The sequence below is a fragment of the Stegodyphus dumicola genome, chromosome X2, assembly GCF_044657685.1.
Source record: "Stegodyphus dumicola isolate Sdum_Otavi_A_Nest chromosome X2, ASM4465768v1".
NCBI lineage: Eukaryota > Metazoa > Arthropoda > Arachnida > Araneae > Eresidae > Stegodyphus > Stegodyphus dumicola.
Window position 1 is genome coordinate 116,165,022 of NC_140781.1, and position 18,698 is coordinate 116,183,719.

At 32.8% G+C, this 18,698-nt stretch overlaps 1 protein-coding gene across 2 annotated transcripts in view; it reads right to left on the bottom strand.

Annotated features, from left to right (window-relative positions):
• Oseg4 (intraflagellar transport protein Oseg4) overlaps window positions 1-18,698 on the bottom strand; it is a 232,542-nt gene that overhangs the window by 61,483 nt on the left and 152,361 nt on the right. For both annotated transcript variants that reach the window (XM_085809853.1, XM_085809852.1), the window contains exons 25-27: window positions 13,905-13,967; window positions 4,244-4,456; window positions 4,035-4,160 (exon numbers count right to left, since the gene is read on the bottom strand). In XM_085809853.1, the coding sequence (XP_085665979.1) occupies window positions 4,035-4,160; window positions 4,244-4,456; window positions 13,905-13,967 (402 nt within the window). The remainder of the gene's footprint in view (window positions 1-4,034; window positions 4,161-4,243; window positions 4,457-13,904; window positions 13,968-18,698) is intronic.

An 18,698-nucleotide genomic window follows, 5' to 3' on the forward strand; every position in this document is an offset into this window, starting at 1 on the left:
AGAACCAATGACAAAAATTAACTCGAAGAGGGTAATCTGTCTCTTGCAAGGCTTGGACTCTATGCAAATGGTGTGGGTGCAAACCATTTTCAAGCAATACTCTCCAAACGGTGGAATGACTCAGCTGCAGACGACGTGCAATAGCTCTTGTACTTGTCTGAGGCGATTCATGCACAATGCTCAAGATGGATTCTTCAATGCGAGGTTGTCGTGCATTTCTTATTCCATTCCTAGAGTCAGAGGTGGCTTCAAATGACCCGTTTTTGCACAGAGACTGATGCAAACTCTCAAACATTGTGTGCTTCGGCATACGCCTGTTCGGAAACCGTTCCTGGTACAACTGTAGCGCTGCTCTGTCATTCCCATTAGCAGCACCATACATGAGATGCATGTCAACTTTTCCCCTGTGCTTAAACTCACCCATCACGCTTGACATCAGAGTTGCAAATGATCCTCTGATGCATCGGATCGTGGTTTGTCCAACTCACTACTGCCCTCTACCGCTGCAATGCCAGCCAATCACAGCTGTAGTTCCTATTACTGTTAGTGTTCCCTTTTTGAACATTTATTGTGAATACTGTATGGCTGCAATGAAGTACTTTGCATTGATTTTGTACATACCTCTCGTGTCGTTTTTTTGCATTCCTGCCTTAACCTGTCGCTTTAGATCCTACATTCCTATACAAAAAATGCATGTTTTAGTATGCTCCACCCCCCCTCCAAGTATGTTGCATGATCTATGAGACACTCTGTACATTTTTTTATACTCATGGTTGGTACAGCAGAATCCTGCAAACTCGACTCCTGATATCTCAACATTCCGTGTAACTCGGACAACGTTTTATGAACTCATTTCAGATATCTCTACTCCAAACAGAGCAAATATTACATACAGTACATATAATTATTATTTACGCACATGTCTTTCTTGTTCTGTTGAAAGACTTCAGTGTTCTTTTTCTGTAATTTTTGCTGTTTTTGCACTGTACCATTAATTCTTGGAATTGACTAACAAATTTCAAGATATATACTTGGCAATGCTGTTTGTTTCTTTTGAAAATATGATGAATGTCAGGTTACAGCTGGCTGCTGGCTCACATTGCCTTCTATCGCTACTTGTTTGAAGTTCTGTGACTTCCATGTTATTGCAAACTTACTCCAGTTCATTGCAGGTATCATACCTTAGTTCACATCCAGGCGTATAAGTATTACATACTTTTTGGGAAATTTTGATATTCTGTGAAGAGAAGTGAAAATGTCATTCAAAGAGAAAACTAATGTGACAATGGAAATGACACTAAATGTCTTAAAGAGACTGGAAAAGGAGAAGTGTAAACAAAATTACCATGGATTTAGGTGTTGGACGGACTACTTTGATAGGGTGAAAAAATAAAAGGTCCGAAATAGGGTCTTGGTGAGTGAAAAGAGCATGCATGGATTGTTTAAAGGAAAGGTATGAAAGGGGATGAATACAAAAAAGTGAACGAGGCACTTATTAGTGGTTCAGGCAGTGAAGGGAACAGAAAACACCAATTTCAGAACCAATTTTAGAAGAGAAAGCCCTAAAATTTTATGATGAATTTCAAGGACAGCCTGGATTTACTGCTAGTGCTGGCTGGCTCAACAGATGGAAAACACAGTACAGCATCAAGCAATAAGTGGGGAAAAGCTATCTGCTAACTTGGAAAATGTTGCAATACTCAAAGATAATTTCCCCAAACTAATTGAAAAGGAGGGTATATCTGGAGATCAAATTTATAATTGTGATGAGACTGGTCTGAATTTTTGAATGCTGCCTTCGAAAACGCTGGCATCCAGGGAAGAAAAGTTGGCACCTGGCTGCAAAAGAAGCAAGAAGAGAGTCACAATCTTGGCATGCAACAGGCAGCAACTGGGGCTTATAAGCAAATTAAAAAATCCTTGAACATTTAAAAACATAAAAAAAAGTATACTAATGGGACCGAAAGCAACTATAATCTTCTTATTAGGTACTGGAACCAGTCAAATGCATGGATGAAGAGAGCAATATTTAATGCTTCGTTTCATCAGCAGTTCGTTCCATTGGTGGAAAATATTTTTAAATAAAAAAAAAATCTACCAAGGAAGGCGATTCTCATTCTAGACCAGCAGTCATCAACCCTTAGAACTTCACGGACCACTACATATATAATTTTATATTTGGTGGACCACTAATACGAATGAAAAAAAAAAAAGATAAATACATTTATACAATAATAATCAGCAAACAACACATATTTCGTTCACATTGAAAAACTACATGAAAAGTACAAAAATCTTACCTTCTTGTACAGAAAGCTTGACATTTCCATATCACTGAAAAGGAACTTCAGGAAAAGCAAGAACAAACCTTCAAACGCAAGGCAATATCAATAAACTGACAGTTTTATGCCGCCTATTTTTAATTATTGTAAACATAATAATCATCACTTACTTAGCAATGGCGCCATCGATCAACAGTTAGACTAAACAAAAACGGAAACTTCCAGGGATGCAATTATAAACAAGAATGCAGATGGTTCTTACAAAAATCCATCAAGATATCTATTGACACGGAGAAATGCTGTGTTATTAATGAGCACAATAGCATATGTTTGTAATGCAAAAAGAAAGATAATTCCAGTTTGCACTATTACTGATAACAGCAGCATATCCATGGATGCCAACTCTCACTTTCAAATGTCGCTAAATACACTTGCAAAGTCGCTAAATTCAAAAGGAATTTTGCTAAAAGTAGTAGCTAAAATTTTAAAAAAAAGTATAATCAATATTCTATAATAGGTTTTGTTACTCCTCATTTTTCAAACTGAATCTTCACAAAAATATAAATAATATCCCAACTTGTCTGCACACCATCAAAATGTTTTCACCAATCACCAATGGTCCGTGGACCACCGGTTGGCAACCACTGTTCTAAACAATGCCTCATCCCATCCTGATGCAGAACAGTTATGAGACGAAGATACAAGAGGCATGTTTCTCCTTCCCTATGTAACTTCAGTGTGTCAGCCAATGGTACAGGGTGTTTTGGAGGCACTAAAGAGAAAATACAGATGTAAACTTCCTTCATATCATGTCCTAGCTCATTTTTGGAGTGAGATCGAGCAGATAAGCCTCGCTTGTTCCTGCAGAAAATTGCTGGATCATTCAGGAAATAAATTTCATGAAAGCAGAGAAGAGATAGAAAATTATAAAAATTTTAGGCTGCGAAGAAGTTAGTGATAGTGATGTTGAAGAATGGATGGGATAAGGTAAAAATTGTGAAATTTTAGGACATGCAGGAGTAGTTGCACTGGTGAAAGACAATGTAGATAAAAAAAGATGAATCAGAAAACGAAGAGACTGAAGACAACAAAAAAGCTAAAATGATGACCCATAGTGAAGGACAAAAGGCCGCTGAAGGAACACTCTGTTACATGGAGGAGCAAGGTGCATCTGGTATGGTCATTTTGTTTCTCCGTCACCTATGGAAGGAAGCTGCACAATAACAGAATGAGTGTGAGAGACAATCTACCATTACACGATATTTTTCTACCAAGAACTACTAATAATGTTTCTTCATTTTTTGTATGTAAGTTTTTCACTCAGTTTACTACTCTTAGGGTATTTGTTCAGTTTATGACTTCTTATTGTGCTAGAACCTGACATAAAAAAATCAACACTAACTTAATTGTATGCTGTACTTCTGAAAGAGAAGAGTTCTGAAAAATCCACCCCTTATTCAGTAAGCGTCAACAGTCCACATCATGTAAAGTTTGCGGGACTCTGCTATACTGTGTCAGAAAGAGTGCACTAGGCACATTTAAGCTGCTATATTTCACTATATTATAACCACTCTCAGGGCATTTCACAATTTACATAGTGCTTGTTTAACTTTTACACAATATTTTGGTCTGTGGTTATTTTCAGATATAAATGACATAACTGCATTTCCCTAACCGCTGTAATATGTTAAAAAAAAAAAAAAAAAAAAAAAAAATATTAAAATAACCATTTATAATTTCAAAACAACTTACATCATTCCTATCAAAAGTTGTAACTTTCCGATTAGCTTTGTACTCTTCCACGAGAATTGCAATCAAAACATAAATTTTCCTTAAAAGCAAGGGGTCAGTAAGTTTTTCGGGTATTTCCTTCACAAACTGAAAATATATTAAATTTAGCATGACATAAATATTAGTACTATATTAAATAGATACAGAAAATAAATATTAGCAAAAAATACCTTATATAATACAAGGGCAGCATGCAAAAATTTGCAAGCTTTCTTGTAGAGTTCAACAACGGTAAATATGGATTTCTCTTGCTTCAAGTAGACAGCATATTGTGAAAGAAGTGAATCAACATCTTTGATATCATATTTTTGAGCCAAACCAATTGCCATTCTCCACTGATTCAGTTTTGTGCAGCATTCAATAGCAGCATTCAGTTTGTTACACTACAAATAAAAGAAAAAATATTTTTAATAACTGCAGATCTCACAAAAAAAAAGCATTTATTAGTCTCAAAGCTTAATGACATAGTAAAAAAGACCCCTTACAAAGGAAGTCTTCTAAACTTTCAGTTGTTCTTAAAAACACACAAGAATCTAAACATGGTGTTTTGATCACCAAACATGAACCTTTAGAAGAGTTTGATCACCAATACCAAACATTCTGATAAGTTTCATTTTCATCAAATCTTCGAACAACTGCTGCACTATCAAAAATATTTAGATTTCTATAGTTTCAATTTCCTATTCACAATGATTTAGTAGGCGACCTTTTTTTAAACCGTTATATACTTCTAAATGAGAAAGAGCATTTGTAACTATTTTGTTACAGACTGTTGTTACTACTATAATCTATAACATGATTTATGTTCCAGATTTTTTTCAAGCTGCAAGTAACTTTATTTCCAATAACTTCATTTTAACTTCCTTACTGTAAAATACTTAATAATTTCCAAAAATGCATGCAGTACAAAAAAAATTTAGTTTAATGTATTGGAAATATATCTATTAACTTCCATACCTCTTAAGCAAACATTTCTGCTTCGAAGAAATGCAGACATGCACTAGCAGGAAAATTAAAGGAAATTAAAGGATATAAAATGCGATTTAATTCGATTATTTGAAGTCCAATGAAAGGTAAGTTGTCAATATTATCACATAGTCAATGGGATTTGCCCTTGTTTACACAAAAACGTGCTAATTTATGCCGCTTCCCCATTCTTTCAACAAATAAGGGGAGGAGTTCAAAAGCATTCTTCCAATTCTAATTTCAAACACTATATGCTGGTCAAAATTTTTACATGTGGAAGGTGAAACATGTTATTGAGACAGGGTTCATAGCCACATTTTAGTTAAAAAAATAAGCACCTATAAGCACTTTTCAAGCACATTTTAAGGAAAAAAATAAGCACCTGCCTAATTACGTCATACACAACTGCATAACCTTAAGAATTAGACTTGTAATTTAAAATATGAGAAATGAAGTACTTATTAAGAGAGAATAAGCATTACCTCAACCATGGAAAATAATTACTTTTTTTTGTTTTTAATTTTAAATAATAGTTCAATTTACAGAACTAGTTTACAATGAGAGGGGGAAAAAAAAACTATGAAGATCTAAACTATATTACAAGATTTAATGATGAAATTTCAGTTCAAAATAGAGAAAATAAATAATAATAAGGTATATTTATTGTATTCGCTTGGAACCTAATAATAAATACAATTTATTTTTCCACTCATATTGATATTTAAATAATTTAAATCTAAATTCTGAACATTTTCTAAATTTTCATTGTATATCAGTTTTCTCTTAACAGATATTGCAAGCAAAATAATTTAAGTAAAAAAGAGGAACATTTTTGTAATCAGAAGACAGACATTTGCTTCATGCAGTCATCTTTAACAGTAAAAGCTTAACTAACCCGCATACTTGGAAATTGGCGAATATTCGGACAGTCGAGCGTAACTTGAAGGAGCAGAGTGGGGGGGTAGACTGTAAATTATGCTCTTTAAGATTAAAGAGCTCTGTTATGCTCTTTAAGATTTTTCCGCTAAATAAATGCTTTTGACATTTCAATATGTGCATCATATAAAAATAAACCAACGGAACTAAAAAATATTCCGCTTAGCAAGCACAGTAAAACTCTTTTAAGTGCTCATAAACAAATCTCGGACTGAACATCAAAATTAATTATCTCTGCAAAATATCGCAAACGTTATTGCGCAATACATGCGCCGTAATTCTTCCCTACGTGATATTACGCAATCGGAATCAACAACTGCCGGTATTGGGAGAAAAAAGAACTAAATAACTGGGGTGTTTTTCATTCTAATTTTCAACAGACAGCGTTAAATTTCTGGAATAGAATCATTCTTCGCTTGGGTTGGTAGACTGCAGAACTTTTAGTCCTATTCAATCCAGATTGGAAAGTGTGTCCCCCCCCCCCCCGAAAAAAAAGGTCATTGCTTGTTTTGCAGCGAACTGTAACAGTTTCAATATTCAAGATTTTGTGGAGAAAGGGGAGACCTCCCAACCTTCGTACTGTATAATGTAGTGGCCAAAAAATTAAATTATTTTGACTATTCGATTACTTTCCCTTTATTTAAGCCATTCCGAATATTATTCCTTAGAAAGCTAATCTGTGTTAAAACACAACCATTTTTGGAAGTTTACTATACTTCAGCAGTTACTGCAACTATGTTATTATAAACATTCATACATATGCTCATAATATAAGCATAACGATCACAATAAACACGAATATGAACTGACCAAGCAGCACGAGAATGCAAATTTTTAAGATATTGATAGAAATTCAAACGTGTGTAGTATTTGGGTGGGAGGAAAGAATGCCGAATGTAGCGGAATTTTCTACTGCTTTCGCAATTTTTTGACCAATAGAACGACGGGCACCTGTCTCTACTCTTCGTGCACACCAAAGGTTAAAAAAAAAAAAAAAAAAAATAAGGGCTTTAAAGAAAAAGTAAGCACCTATAAGGGCCTTTATATTTTATTTTCAAATATAAGGACTTATAAGCACTTATAAGGACCGCTACGAACCCTGTGAGAAATCATCTAATTGATTGTGAGAAATCGTATACAATTCGGAGAATGAAAGCAGGACAGCTACTGACAAAGGTCTACAAAGACATAAAGTAACCAAAAGCATCATGTCAAGAATCAAAAAGCATTTAAAGATATCAATGAAGTATGCAGGCAACCATGTCAGTCGAAAATGTGCATAACACACACTTGAGACCATTATTTGTCAACAAGTGCTGAAAGAAACTGACATCTTCCCAAATTGCAAGGGAGTCTGCTGCAGCCACACCAACTCAACTTCCCAGATGTACCGTGAGTGATAGACTACAAAACCCATGATTTGTGTCTCTCTAACTAAGGCTGCAAAATACGCCTGATTGCAGCAACACAAAGGCCATCACAAATGGGAGTACCATAGACTGGAGCTAAGTTCTCTTTATTCATAAGTCTTGTTTTTGTTGGGAAAGTAATTCTTGATATGTAACACTCTGGAAGGAATGCTGCACTAGTGACCAATTATCTTGAGGGTGAAGAAATACAACAGATAGATAGAGTGACCTGCATATTCTTCAGATTTGAATTCAACAGACTAGATGTGGGATGCATTGGGATGCTGATCTGCACTATATCTGCTCCCAACTAGCATTCTCCAGAAGCTCCAAAACACTAATTATTGTGAATGTCTTTTTAATGCAAAACCTTCTAGACCGGGGGTCAACTAGTGGTAAGCAAATAAAGAAGCAAAGTATTTTTAACTATTAAATTCAAAAATTAAAACCTCAACATCCTGATTGAGTTTTCTCTCTAACACTCATAAATTTATGTGATCTGAGCTTTGTTCAAAGTCAGTAGCTGCTTACAGACTTTAGCAAGAGGCGAATGATCTGTCTGTATGGCAGTTTTCGTGGTTCTTCTATGTTGCATGTTTCACAAATATTCTTTTAGCTGTAGACATAACAAAATTTGCCATAAATGATGTTTTTAAAAGGAGTGATAGAAATAGATGCAGTATTTAATACGAAACAAAAATAAGTTCCTATTAAAAAGATAATAGTATCTCATTAATTCTCTTAAGAGTTTATTGATTTATTAGAATGTCATCGATTTATCTCGCCATTTCCAGGCTCATATTGCTTCATTTTCAATGAGAATCACTTTTTACATTGGTTTGCTGTCTTTAACAGCAGGTATTTTGTCTTCTTGTTTTGTATTCCTTACTTTTTTATGCAATTTGAGAATATCGCCGTCTGTTTTTGAAGACCTCATAATATATTCTGTATTTAAATATTTGTTAAAAAAATAATATACCAAACCTAGATTTTCAGAATACAAAAATGGCTTGGATTGATCAAGCGGAAAAGCAACAATTCACAGATGATGGATCCAGGACAATCTACTAGCACTAAGAATATTGAAAAGGAAAAGGAAAATGTTTATCGAAAATATAATGAAAGTTATTTACTATTTGGGTTTACTTGGAATGGAGATGAAATGGACCCTCAATCTAAATGTGTTATTTGCACTGAACCATTATCCAATTAAATTATAAAATCATTGTTTCTTTAAAGACATCTTGAATTACTAAGCATAACAATTTAAATGATAAATCTGAAGAATATTTTAAGAAGAAAATTATCAGAATTCAAAAGTAGTAGACAAGTAATGAAAGGTTTTATTACTTCAAGTGAAAAAGCTTTGAAAGCTAGTTACTTGGTAAGCCTAATAATTGCTAAGAATGGGAAGGCTCACACTATTGGAGAAAACCTTATATTACCAGCAGCTAAAGATATCATTTTAACATTATTTGATGAAAAAGCGGCTAATGAACTTTATAATATTCCGTTATGAAATCATACAGTACGTTGATGAATTTATGAAATGGCAAATACCATAAAAGAGACGCTTATTAAAAAAACAAAACACAGTGCAATTTCACATTGCAATTGGATGAAAGTACTGACATAACGAACTTCGTACAATTATTACTTTACATATCTTCAAAGAAGATAAAACAAATTGCTGAAGAATATTTTGTGAATCTCTTCATGACAGAGCAACTGCAAGTGCAATTTTCAAAGTAAATGACAATTTTATGTCTGAGAATGATATTCCTTGGATTAAGTGCATTGCAGTATGCAGTGATGAGGCTTGGACTTTAACAGGAAAACATTCTGAAGTGATTTCTCAAATAAAGAAAGTCATACCTTAAACTAAATTTACTCACTGCTCCATACATCATGAAGCTTTAGTAGCCACAGCAATCTCTGAAAACAGTTTTAAATCAATCCCTGAAAACAGTTTTAAAATTGTTAATTTTATAAAGCCAAGCTTTAAATTCAAGAATATTTATTATTTTATGCCAAGAGATGTGCAGTGAACATGAAACTCTTTTGTTACATTATGAGGTAAGGTGGTTATTCAGGGGAAAGTTTTAAATCACCTTTTTGAACTTCTACCCAAAATTTAAATTTTCCTCTGCGATTCAAAAATTGAATTGCAAAAATGTTTATTTAGTGAATTATGGTTGGCATGTTTAGCATATTTAGCTGATATTTTTGCAAAGTTAAATGAATTAAATTTAGAATTACGAGGACAAAATTTTAATTTGTTTATCATTAGAGATGAAGTAAAGGCAATGATAAAAAAAGCTTGAGCTGATAATCAAAGAATTGTATGATAATATTTCAAGCATTCTGCCAATTTTAGAAAGTTTTCTAACCAAAAGTAATTTGAAAATAGAAGAACTAACATCAATATTAAAAATCATTCATTCATTTTTTCATTAATAAATAATTTCAACAAGTATTTTCCCGAGGATTAAGAAAAAGAAAATTGGATTAGAAATCCATTTTATCCAAATATACCTAAAATTTTGTCATGAAGGAAAAGAACAATTGATAGAAATTTCTTGTGATCTAACTGTAGCTAAAGATTCCAAAAATAATGCACTTGTTAACTTTTGGCTTAACCAAAAAAAGAATTTATAAGCATTTCAAAAGAAGCTATTAAGGGTTTTTTTTTTTTTTTTTTTTTTTTGTACAATCTATATGTGTAAACAAGGATTTTCTTCCATGATATATTTAAAAATTAAACACAGAACAAAATTAAATGTGGATTCTAATTTACGCTTAAAACTAAAATGAAATAAGACTAGACATAAAGAAATCGATTTCTCTTAAACGGGCCCAAATTTTGCATTAAATTTTAGAATGAAAGTATTATAACTTAAATTCTGATAATTAAAATAGTAACCAATTTTTAATCTAATATTTTATGTGTGCAATAGGTTGTGCAAATGGCAAAATATTTTTAGCCCTAAAGGAATTAATTTTAAAACAGCATTTTGTGTCGATTCACTTTTCAAACTGTAGCCACCAAATATTATTGCCATATTTAAAGAAACTAAATAATGAGATCTGCATGAATACATAAATGTTTCTTGCATTGTGAAAAAACAACAGTACCCAGAGCCATCAAATTTTGAATAATGTAATCTTCCAACAAAACATGGCAACTTCGAAGCTGGAATTTTCAGTTTTGAATTTGTTTTAATATCTATTTCAAATTTTGCAAAACTTAAACGAATTTTTTATTAACAACTCAATGATTTCAAAGCGAGCAATTGCAACACTGTACAAGAGAAAAAACATTTTAATCTCCAGCACGCAAGACTGTGTATCGGAAATTCTAAAGGTGTGCTGTTTTTAAATATTTTGTGATTATGCTGCTGAATTGAATTTTATGTGTTTTGAGTGCAGAGAACACGATATTTAATAAATATTCTTTCTTTTTAGCCCAAATGGCATAAGCCTAGATGGGCTATTAACTTCAATTTGGCATTTTGCATTGAAAACTTTAATGTCCATTTCACTTTTCAAATTGTTGCCACCAAATATTATCGCCCTGTGTTATATTTAAAAGAATTCAATAATGAAGAATCTGCATAAATGTATGTATGCTTCTCGCACTGTGGTAAAACAACGGCACCTAGAGCCATCCAATTTTGAAGAATGTAATCCTCCACCGAATATGGGCGTCTGGAAGACCAAATTTGGAATTTGTTTTATTATTGATTTCATATTTTGTAACACTTTAACAAATTTTTGATTAACAAACTGAATTATTTCAAAGCGAGCAATGGCAACACTGTACAGAGGGGGAGGAATTTTATCTCCAGAATGCGAGAGTGTGTAACAGAAATTCTAAAGATATGCTCTTTTAACTATTTTGATATATTGCTGTTGAACTGAATTTTATGGTTTAAGTATGAAGAACATGATATTTAATAAATAAAGATAACACACAAAACACTCCTTTGGACATAATATAAAATCTAAAGCTTTCAGACTTTTTTTTTTAATATTTCTATTCAGAAATTGAAAAATAATCATTGTAAATTGTAGTGGTGATACCAAAGTTTTTCAATTTTTTTTTAGATGGTATGCATTAGTTAAAAGGTTGAGGACTGCTGTTCTAGACAATCTAATACAAAGCACAAAGAATCACTGTAAAGGTTGGCCATTACCTCACAACTTATTCATTTTTTCTATGTATCTCTAAAAAATTGTAACACCAACTTTCTCTTACCCAAATTTATATCACATTTTCTGTTTTTATTTAAATTTGTTTTACGTAAATATAGACTATTTTGCATTTTGCAGATTTGGCATGACATGACAAAATAAAGATCTTGAACAAGTTTCATCCTCTTAGCTGCAAAATTGATCAAATTACATGAGTTTTTATAGTTGGTCCATTAACTTTCCTAACCAGTATAAAAGCATGTGGCACAAAGAGAGCATATTGAATGCTAAAGGTAGAAGTAAAGGAAATGAGCATTCGATAATTTAAATTTTTTTAGCTGGAAAACAGATCATACACTCTTTTGCAGAAAACAAACAAAAAAAAAAAAAAAAAAAAAAAAACAAAGCACCATGAAGGAAGTGGTTGTTTTTGATGAAACTGAATATGTATATAGCTCATACACAAATAATAAAATTATTAGAAAATCAAGATCATAGTACCTGTTCACGGCTCACAATCACCATTGAGTGTTCAAATTAGTAACTGGTTGAACCACCCCTGGCAGCAATGCTTGCTTGAATTCGTCAAGGCAAGGAGTGGTAGAGGTTCCTAATGTCATCCTGTGACACATTCTGCCAGGCATTCAGCAGTTGTTGTTCCAGATCTGTGATATTTTGTGGTGCCCGAACCTGGCAGAATACCATGTCCCAGATATGGTCAATTGGTGAAAGGTCTGGTGACTTTGCTAGCCAAGGAAGAGTATCAACTGCATGGAGAAAGTCCACAGATGAGCGAGTGGTATGTAGCCTGGCTTTATCTTGTTGGAAAATGGCCCCAGGATGACGTGCCATGAAGGGTAATGCAACCGGCCGCAGAATGGTATCAACATATCGTTTAGCTGTTAAAGATGTACGGAGGATGACTAAAGATGACCTGCTGTCATAAGAAATAGCACCCCACACCACCACACCTGAGGTTGTGACTGTATGCCTTTGTAAAATAAAGGCTGATTGGGACCACTGGCCCTGTCCTCTCCAGACACAAACATGGTGGTCATCTGCTTCAAGAGTGAAGCGGAATTCATCACTGAACACTATACGATGCCAGTCTGATGGCAGCCATGATGATCGGCAGCAACCCCACTCCAGATGACTCTGCCGATGTTGTGGGGTCAAAGGCAAATGTCTTAAAGGCCTCTGTGAGTGTAACCCCACCTCAGACAAGTGCCGTGAGATGGTGAACGGTACCACGGGAGGTATAGACGTGGCTGCAGTGCTTTGAATGGTCGACAATGATATCGCTGGGGTGGTTCGGGCCTGGCGAACAGTCAACCTATCTTGTCTCACATTTGTGCTCCTTGGCCTTCCGGAGCCTTCATTATGTCGGCAATTTCCTTGTAGCAATTATTGCTGCCAACATCTTTGCACAGTAGTGTCTGTATGCTGCAGGTGGCAGCTTATTGCTAGGTATGACCACTTAGCTTCACGCAGCCCTACAATGCGACCAAGTTCGAAGTTGTTGAGTTGTCTGTAAGGCCTTCGATATCGTCATAATGGCATCTTTAGTTGCCTCTTTACGGAATTACAATGGCAGCAACAAAAAAAGGTAAATTTTCCGCCTTTGTTACTGTTTTTATACTTTGCAAATTGTGCACTAGAAATGCGCGCTATGATCGCAATTCCTGTTTATTTGCCTTGAAACTTTGATCATTTGCATGTTCGATCAAGATGTTTTTGCATACTGAATTTTGTCACAATTGCATCTTTTTGGTTGCTTCAATTTTTTTGCAAAACATAGTACAAACAGATATGAAGAAGTTGAACAAGTTAATAAGTTTTAATAATGAAATATTTTTTGAATAACATGAACTAAATAAACCTATTTTTATATACAAAACCCTTCAAAAATAAAGTACTGAATAAAAATTTGTAATTAAACTATTACTACAGCTAAATTAATTTTATACCATATGGCAAAGTTATTTTCAGAGATTATTATTTCTCTGAGATATTTCGCTGAGAATTAATTTCAGCGTAAAAAAGAAAATGCATTCTGTGAAATTTGTTACATTTTTTTTTTTTTTCATTTTAAATAAATTTATTTAGAACCTGGATCACCTAGATCAGTTAACAATGGCAGCAGCCAATTAATTAAAAAAATTAAGTAACAAGAAGATTCAAAATTTCCAAAAGAATTATGCTTTGCTATTGATAAGAATTTATATAATTTGGAAATTAAACTTCATATCATATATTAATGTCTCCCAAAATTTTCTTTATATTTTGCTTTTAAATAATAGAAAGATTAATTCAAAAATTCCATTACCTTTACATAAGCTCCAACAGCTTGCTCACACATTCCAACAGAGGCAAACATAGCTCCAAGGTCCTATCATATTTCAGTAAAAAAATTAAATTCGTAGGAATAAATTGATATAAGAGACATACAAGGAACATCCAATAGTAAAAAAGGAAAATAAAATGTACATTGCTCCAAAAAAAAAAGGGGGAGGGGACAGTTCTATATCTCCTGTTCTACTGGGCCGATTGACAAAATGCAAATTGCGTTCTTCATGTTTCAAAAGCAGGACTTAGGATATATATTAGATTTATATATAGCTCTACTCTAACATAATTATTTTGACATCAAATCGGACTTTTTTTAAAGTAACATACCATTTTTTTCCATATTTCGATTCTACAACTCAAATTATGCCTAAATATTAAATTTTGTAAAATTTGGTGCGAAATTTATGGAGAAATTCAACAATTTATGTTGGCGCTTTTTATTCAGTTTGCGCCAAAATTAGCTCACTTGGCAAACTTCTTAATATGTGGCAACCTATTTCCATTTACATTTTTACATAGGAAAAAAAGACCCAATCGTTCCTTCTTTCACATAATGTTCTTTATATTACATTTTTAATTATAATTGTTATTAATTTTTAGCATTTTTTCTTCTTTTTTGAATTTCATTTTAATTGTTTAAGTTGCATGGTTTCTTTTGAATAACTGTTTTAAAAATTTCTATTTACTCATTCAAACTGTGTAGTTTAAATCAAAGGTGCATCGTTTATTTATTTATTTTTTTTTTAAATAGCTTTCTTTATACTATATGTTTAGTCAAAGTTACTATTTTAGGTAATTTTAAATTTTTAGACTTTTCTTTTAATTGTTAGTGTCACATTGTCTCTTCAGATAATTATTTAAAAATTTTCTATTTATTCCTTCGAACTGAGCATTTTAAATATATTTATTAATATAAATTTTCCAGAATTTGATTCTATTTATTTGAATTGCGTTTCTTCCGGAAGAATACTTTGTAACCAAGACTACGATGCATTTGAAAACTGCATATATTAAAAGAGAAAATACAGTAAAGCACAGTTAATACGCCTTCCAATGTTCCGTTCAGAAAAGATATATATAAATAAGAGAGATGTATAACCGACATTTTAACTTAGGATGACCTTGCATAAAAAAAACTGCTTTAAACAGTTTTATCACCGTGCCTATTGCTTTACACAATTTTATCCTACATTTGGTTTCTTAAAATGTTATTCATATTTTAGTCAAATGTTTTATTTTTGAAATCGCAAGAATCAAATATCATAAGATTAAAAAGTTTTAAAAAAAGCACAAATACTAAATTTTACGCAAAAATTTATTTTTTCTTCTCTTTTTCTTCAGGCATTCTACTTTATTCTTGCTCTTTTTCAATAGGCATTCTGCAAGTATATTAAAAAGCATCCAACTTTTTTAAATATCTTGGTATTTCTGACAATCATTTTAAATAAACTTATCGCCTTCCATTTCATAAAAGCCCACAAACGGCCGAGTTGTAAAGTTGCTGAACACTAGTAGTTCACTCCGGGGTTCGAATCCCGGTAAACAGGCTGGTTGCATGGGTTTTTTTTCGTGGATTTTCTCATGTGTAACGTGTATGCGAGCTGGTTTCCCTTAGAAAGTTCTTCACGAAGGCATCCTTCCTTTTAGGCAGATAGCCCTGCTTTGCCATAACTTAACAATCCAATTCAATCTATTTCATCAATATTTGGTCAGAGCCTTTATCAGTCTATAGAGGCTAAAAATTTTGAAGGTATGAGATGAAAGGAAAGACTGGTTTCATCAAGAGGTTTTGGTTTATTTAATTATGACAAAGCATACTAGGGCTATCTGCCTAAGTGGAGGGATGCTTTCGTGGAGGACTTTCTTAAGGAAACTGGCTTGTATACACATTACACATGGGGAGAACCACAAAAACGCCCCTGCAGCCAGCCCGTTCGCGGGATTCGAACCTCGGATCGAACTACCAGTGTTCAGCGACTTTACCGCTCAGCTGCTGGCCGGCCCCATTCAGAGAAAGTTTTTTGAAATATTTGCAATTACTTTATAAGGATTTATTAATAACAGTAATAATTACTTATTATGTTACTGATGATTAGGATTCAGTTCTTGACAATTACATTCTAAATTAGAATTTTAAGGATATAATGAAAATACACTACGCACAAAAATACATTTTAGGATAAAAATGAGTTGATTTTTTGTGTTTAAAAACTTCTTAAATTATTTAATAAACATCGTACTTTCGTTGTTAATTGAATCCATAATGTTGGGTGTGGTTTATATAATTATTCTTACTTGTCCACAGAACCTGCTGACTTATCCAGCCATTAAGTAGCTGCAGATCATTTCTACATAACCATTGAACTTCTATTGATTTGGTCTCTAGAGGGTTGTATGTTTATATCATACTTTTATAAAAATGATTATTCTGAATCTTATGTTTCTATAAAAATATACTGTGCTTTAAAAATATGGATGATAGTATCAGCCGCTCTTTCAGCCAGTTCATAAGCAACAGTTTGTTTAGAAATAAATTATGCAGTTAATGTCATAAAATATTTTCATAAAATTCAAATAAACATCAAACAAAAGTTCTCAGTTGTACACAATTCGATTTAAACGAAGTTAAAGTAAAGTAGCAGACGATAAAACGCCGAACGTAAAAATTTACTCTTATTTTTTTTAAAAAAAAGAAAGAAAGAGAGAAATCAAAAAAATTAGTTAAAAATTTGAATAATATCATCTATAATTTAAAAAAATAGCTTTTCATATAGTATTAATAAATATTTATTATGCATCATTGAGGGAAAAAATTTCATATAATTACTGCTCCGTATAATTTTATTTGAAATTTAAGGTTAAAAATAGCTGAGGCAATTCACTGTAGCAAAAATCCATAAACCACATTTGGCGTTATTATTGCTCCAAAAAAAGATGCCAAATTTCAAAACGTGAAAATATGTAAATTCTTGTATATCTTAGAAAATTTTGAATAAAAAAAGTCTAATTTTTTGCAGATATGTTTAGAAATACACCTACTTTAAGATGATGATAAAATTTTATAGGATATAATTCAAAATTCTTTTTGAAAAATTTATAAAAATTATTTAAAAATAGAAATTTAAAAAATAAAACACAAAAAATGGGTAAATTTTATTTGAAATGAACCTTAATTTCGAAATGTGAAAGGAAAAATCAAAAAGGTTTAATAAAAAAAAAGAGATATTAATAAATATTTGCCAAATTCAATTAACATTGAGGAGCTAAAATTTTGAGAGCTAATATTTTAAAAACTACTCGTACGATTTTTACAAAAACTTGGCATTCTGGCATAATTTGAGTCGCAGAATCGAAATATGGAAAAAAATTTGTGTTATTTCAGAAAAAGTCCAACTTTGTGTCGAAATTCCTATGTTAGATAAGTGCTATATATAAATCAAATATATGTCCTAAGTCACGCTTTCGAGACATGAAAAACGCAGTTTCAATTTTGTCAATCGGCCCAGTAGAACGGGAGATATAGCAAATGTACTTTTTTTTTTTTTTTTTTTTTTTTTTTTTTTAAAGCAGTGTACATCAGTCTAACACTTTGCAAGTGCCTCCTAGAAGCACAGAACTGTAGAAATAGAGTAGTGCATGAGTTTTACAAATATGCAGATGTGTTCTGAGGACAATGAACACAATACTGCAGGGAAACAGTCAATTTTCTTGTATTCAGAGGTACAGGACTTCACAGTGTATTGCATAATGTCCCAGATGTATTCAATTAGTTCAGATCTAATGACATAAGTGGTCATACCAAGATTAAACACAGATGAGTATCCATCTTACTACAGTTTGGTGTCGTTGAAGACATGTAGTTGCACGTAGTCATCTTAGAAGAGGGAAAATCGAAATGAATTAGCAACAGTAACTCATCAGAAAAAATATGCAACTCTCCCAAGTAAACCTTCTTTCCTTTGATACCGGTTTTCCGGAAATCCATACATTTTCTGAAAGCTTATATCAGAAGCAGAAAAACAGTGAAGTCTTAGGGGCAGAAGGTCAAGCGTTTAGGAAATACTTTATTGCGTACTTGTGAGAGTAACAAAATACACAACTCTCACAAGTAAACTTTCTCTCCTTTGATACCTATTTTCCGAAAACCGATACATTTTCAGAAAGCTTATATCACAAGAAGAAAAACTGTGAAGTCTTAGGGATAGAAGGTCAATCGTTTAGGAGCTATAGAACTCAAAAAGTAGCATTGAAGTGTGTATAGATGGACATAGTTCCCCAATGGCATCTGTATTTCTTGTATGTTCATGTACTGTCTGCTTCCGAACTACCTGATGGTCAAGTTCTACAAAAAGAACTGGTACCTGAAGAATTTATAGGAAAGACCCAGCCTCTAGATAGTCAATTTTTCAGACACTACAAATCTTTTGTCAGTTGCATAACGGGCACAATCATTAGCGAGACACAGGAGCACATTTGGGATCGCAATAGTTTTCTGGCCCTGCAGTCTTTTTCACTATATCAATTCAGCGCTCCTCGTTTTAAGAACTTGATCAAGTATACTTTTTATAAAAGCAGATACTTGGATGACGAACCTCGAAATATGGATTGCTGCTTCGATTCATTGACAGATAATGAGTGTGCAAAGTATGATGCTATCGATTTGTAAAATGTACCCATTGTGAACTGTCTTTCTGTCTGTCTCACTGTTTATTTGATGAATTGCACATTGTTTGTCTCTTGTAACAGATTTTGTTTGAAGTCAATAACAAGT